Source organism: Buceros rhinoceros, unplaced genomic scaffold, assembly GCF_000710305.1.
Source record: "Buceros rhinoceros silvestris isolate BGI_N320 unplaced genomic scaffold, ASM71030v1 scaffold34659, whole genome shotgun sequence".
In the NCBI taxonomy this organism is placed as follows: Eukaryota; Metazoa; Chordata; class Aves; order Bucerotiformes; family Bucerotidae; genus Buceros; species Buceros rhinoceros.
The window spans coordinates 14,035-18,905 of NW_010431483.1; the positions used below are offsets into that span (position 1 = coordinate 14,035).

Consider the following 4,871-nt stretch of genomic DNA (forward strand, 5'->3'; position numbering starts at 1 on the left):
TGTATGTGGGCGGGGAGCAGCCCCCCCTCAGCTCCCTCTGCGCTGTTGGCTGGCTGCGTGAGCTGCTTTCGGCTCCGCTGGGCCAGGAAGGAAGCAGATGGAGCGGGTCACAGCAGAGAAACCTTTTAGGAGCTCAGTCAATCAAGAGACACTCCCTGCAAGTCCCTGCTCCCCTGTCACCCGGGAGACTCCGGACAGTTACTGCTGGTCAGTGGTAGCATGTGAAGCATTTCAGGGAGGGGGATTGGCAGAGAGTTTGTCCATTTGTTCCCTCAAGTTCAGAAAAGGGACCAGGAATGTTCATTTTGTCTCAGCTTATCTCGTCAGACTCCACTCACAACATCTCTGTGTGTTGTGTGGTGGTGGTTTCAGTCTTTAAGCAGTTGTGAAACAACCTGTAGACCTCATTGGATCCAGACTGCAGGGCTGGCACTGGTCAACCAAAGAAAGATCTGTCACCACGTGAACACCCTGAGCCCTCCCATACTGGAAAGCACAGCACAAGCAGCGTACGAGACAGGCTTGTCCTTGGCCTTTCCAAGCACCGCAGCAAGTTAACGACACGTCAGAGAGCTGAAGAAGGCAGGCAAGGAGCAGTCTCTGAAATAGAAGAATTTTATGTAGACCATTCAGTGTTAAAAACCAGAGAATCAAACATCGGTTCAAATTAAAGAACAGTTTCAAACAGAAGACATTTGATTAAAAGTTTCTTTTAACATTTAGAAATTTAAATACATTTACCTAAAGATGGTTCACTCCCATCTCTATGTTACTATACAATAGCTTAAAGCTACTTTAAATGCTAGTTCTATGTTAATGTGAAATTCCAGAACCGCATTTGTATTTTTATGTAAATCGGTTAAACTGGGTGACTCCGTCCTTCCTCCCACCCCAAAATACGCTTTAAAAATCGGAGCTTTACAATGTCTTGAATAATATGTTTCAAGCGAGTAGTTTGGACTCGTTCCCGACGGTTCTACAGGAGGTATTTTGTACAGTCCGGAGAGCGACTCCCTCTACAGTTCTGTTGCAGCTGAGCATTCACAGTATGCCACAGTCCGTACGCATCACTCCATATACATCTCGGGTTTGTAAACATTGGAAGATACACAGAACGTAGTACCCCATCCCCGGGTACTGAGAGAGGAAGATGAGGTAACATTCGGAGAGTCTCAGAGTCCACAGAGGTCCTGACTGAGGAGTTAAAACAGCTGCCAGCGCTTCTGTTTCATAGTGTGTGGTTAAGGCTTCCTGCTTCACGGTCTGCTAAGGCTGGATTCGTTCGCCCTCAGGATCCCCACCGCATCTTTCACAGCGTGGTATATCACATTCTTCACCTAGGAGGAGGAGACACAGCCTTTAGCGTGGTGAGGGTCCAGCTGCAAGCCTCTGGCACAGCTTCCCACTTCCCAGGCCCCGTGCAGTTCCTCCCAGTTTAGACATGCTCATCTGCACGACCCTCGCGTGAGTAACTTGTGAAAGTGAGGTTCAGGTTCTGAGGGGATGTAAAGGGAGACCCTGTAGCCTGAGGAGAGCGCTGGGAGTTCAGTCAGGGGGAAAATGAAATGCAAGAAACAAGCGTTTCAAAAGAATCTCAGGAGAAGCCTCAGAAGCCTTCCCCACTGCTACTGAAAACGGCAACCATTCAAAAACCTCTGAAACTCCTCTTCAAGATCCGATCCATGGAAGCTGACCTTACCATGGCTCAAAGGGGCTACAGGAAAGCTGGGGAGGGGCTGCTTACAAGGGCACACAGCAATAGGACAAGGGGTGATGGCTTTAAACTGCAAGAGGGTGGATTTAGATGAGGCGTAAGGAAGAAGTTCTTCCCTGTGAGGGTGGAGAGACCCTGGCCCAGGTCACCCAGAGCAGCTGTGGATGCCCCATCCCTGGCAGTGTCCAAGGCCAGGCTGGACAGGGCTTGGAGCAGCCTGGTCCAGTGGAAGGTGTCCCTGCCTGTGGCAGGGGGATGGAACATTGAGGTCCCTTCCAACCCAAACCATTCCATGGTTCTTTGATTTGAATACAATAGCAACACAGGTTGTGTGGACACACCCCCCATATGGTTGGGTGAGGGTCGTTTCTTGGATTTTGGGGTTTTTTTTAAGGGTTAAGGAGCAGCGTTCGCCTTGAGCATCAGTACGTTACCTGCAATTTGTCTTCATGGTTCGTATGCGTATGCGACAGATATCTAAATTCCTGAGTGAGCCAGAAGCAATGTTTGACATGCTCTGGGGATACAAAGTCTTCTGCAACTTTAATACAACTGTACAAATTATGAACCTGGAGAGAACAAACAAGCGTTAGCCGTGCGCTCAGAGGTCTGCCCGTGGTCAGGCTGTAAGCGTCCCCCGTCCTTGCCTGGTGTGGAGCTCCTGCTGGGATGAAAACTACATCTCCTAGAAACTGTACAATGGCCCAGCCTTGAACTCCATACTCTTGGTGAAGGCGTTTTCTTAGCGATCGGTCCAAGTACCAACTCTGATCATGAATGGGATCGTGATCTACAGGGTTTTCTTGACCTTGTTCTTCTGCAACCTGCAAAGTCACAAGAGGGCAGGCATTAGCGTACACCAGCCCGACCGGATCGCTCGGGTGTGCCTGTGGTTCTCCCCATGTGCACAGAGCGCCCTGCACCATGTGTTCAGGCGCAGGAGGTACCCAGCGCAGGGTTTGGGTTCTTGCTTTGTCAAGGCTGCACCAGTCTCGGTCCCTCCTGGTTCCGAGATGCGTTGTAAAGGTGGGTGTAGGAAACGTGAGCAAACCCGATTTACAGTGAGAAGCAGCAGAAAGGTCACACAACTCATGTTCAGTGGGAACCCCTGTCATATGTGGGATCAATACTCCTACACTACTACAGCCCGTAACTGGAAGGAACTACTGGGTGTGGAATTCAGTGGGTGTCTGCCCTAGCCAGCATGCTCATTGGCCAGAACAGAGGTTATAAACGGGATCTCCAGGAGGTAGCGAGGCTGGGAGGCACCACAAGCACTTCAGAAGAGGGAAGTTCTGCAGAAAGTTCCCAGATAGATGCGCTTTGCTGGGGCGATCCTTTACACCCAGGATGGGAGCCCAGCAGCTCCTCTGGGAGGAGATAAACAGCTCAGTTCTGCTCCAGGAAAGCTGCTGGAAGCTTCCTGTCTGCAGGCAAGTGGGCTACAAGGGACTAAGAAAAGGTGTGAGACACTGATGTCCCAACTCAAAATGCCACCACTCACCAGTTCAGTGTCATGGTTTACTAGTGTCAGACTTGTTCTTTGTTCATGCCACATGAATCTGCTGTAGCCCCTTTCCCTCTGAGCTCCCGCCCAGGACCCAGTCAGCCTGACAAGGCCAACAGCTGTTCACATCATCCCATTTAGCCTTTTCAACATCAACATAATAGTTCTTTCCACTTCTAGAGCACCGAAGAAGTTCCAGAATTAAGACAAGCTAGAACTCTAGACTGTGTGTGGTGAATTTAAATCCTGGAACAAGCCCTTTTGGCTGTAGTATCACATCTGTGCTAAACCTTTAACTCCTGTGAAAACATCCCACAGAACACCTCATGCTTTTCCCTTGATCCAAGCCACATAAAGGTATGCGAAAAGCCAGGCAGGAAAAGGGAGAGAACAAGGAAGAACGTCAGTACCGGATACTGCCCTGGCACTTCCCCAGAGCATCTCGGGTACGCGCTTGTAAGAAGGCCTCAGTCCCAAGGGGGGTTTGGTTCAACCCAAAGCAGCTATTTTTCTGTTCGCTGCGTAAGGTCAGTACTGGTGCTATAGCAAGTGTGGGCAAAGGCAGCGTGCCTACATACAGGGTCACCTCAAGCTTCAGCTCGCTGTCCTCGGAGCCGCATGGCCCACGAGGAGCTTTGTCTCGGGCACAACTCGAGCACAGCTGTGTCAAGAACCAGGGCGACAGGAAGGAGTCATCCAGGGCTACGTGTCTGCAAGGCTGTGCAGATGGAAGATGCGCTTTGGGGATACACCCCAGCTTACCTTCTTCAGGAATTCCCGGATCTTCTCCGTATCTTTGGCAGCATAGATGTGCCACAGCGCTCCAGGCTTTTCTCGGCTTTCGGTAAAGCGCTTAATTGTCAGCTCATCAGCATCGCCGTCCTGTATGGTCTTCAGCACTTCTGTCGAGGGCAAGCACCAGTGGTTACTCTAAAGGACTTTCCCTCCAACCACAGAAACAACCCCCCCAGAACACAAGGAAGACTCTACCTTCTTCCTGATCGGCCTGGCCTTTGGGGATGCCCACATAAACCATGACGTTAGCTGCATCGGACACGTCTAAGTGGAGGTTTGTGGTGCCGTATTTCCTATCCTCTGGGGTTATTAAGCCTAAAAAAAAAACCAAACCAAACCAAACCCGTCAGGTACATTAGTAAGACAAACAGAAACCTCACTCAGCAGCACTGTCTGGAGAGACCAGAGCACTTTCCCGTCTACCAGCGATGGATCCCAGCTCAGCTGTGTACTTGACATGCGGGCCCTTGCCCCACCCGGTGGTGTCTCCCCAGGAGGTCAGTGCACAGCGCACACACTGTGCCGACACCTCGATCCCTGGCTGTACCCAGCCTGTGTGGCAGGTACCGGTCACGCTGAAGTCCTGCTAGAAGAGGGCTTCTGTAGCCGTTTAGAATAAAGCGTGCTCGGATCAGGCTCCTCCTCACACTGAGAGGCAGCTGCTGTGGTATTCACCAGCCACGGTCACCCTTTGCTTTAAATGCCTTTTGAGTGACAGCAGGGACAGCCACGGAAAGAACCGCTCAAGAGATTAAAATCCGAACGATGCAGCCCAAAAGGAAAAGTAACAGAAGTGACACAGCCAGAAGCGGCCAAACAAATACACGTGGCCGGGGATAGGGAAGAGTGGCTGGG

The 4,871-nt window shown here is 50.9% G+C and overlaps 1 protein-coding gene across 1 annotated transcript in view; it reads right to left on the bottom strand.

Annotated features, from left to right (window-relative positions):
• Positions 1-601: 601 nt before the first annotated feature.
• LOC104499882 (lysine-specific demethylase 3A) overlaps positions 602-4,871 on the bottom strand; it is a 6,438-nt gene continuing 2,168 nt past the window's right edge. The window contains exons 4-8 of the mRNA XM_010143447.1: positions 4,212-4,331; positions 3,984-4,123; positions 2,362-2,538; positions 2,149-2,283; positions 602-1,337 (exon numbers count right to left, since the gene is read on the bottom strand). Coding sequence (XP_010141749.1) covers positions 1,257-1,337; positions 2,149-2,283; positions 2,362-2,538; positions 3,984-4,123; positions 4,212-4,331 — 653 coding nt within the window. The 3' untranslated portion in view covers positions 602-1,256. The remainder of the gene's footprint in view (positions 1,338-2,148; positions 2,284-2,361; positions 2,539-3,983; positions 4,124-4,211; positions 4,332-4,871) is intronic.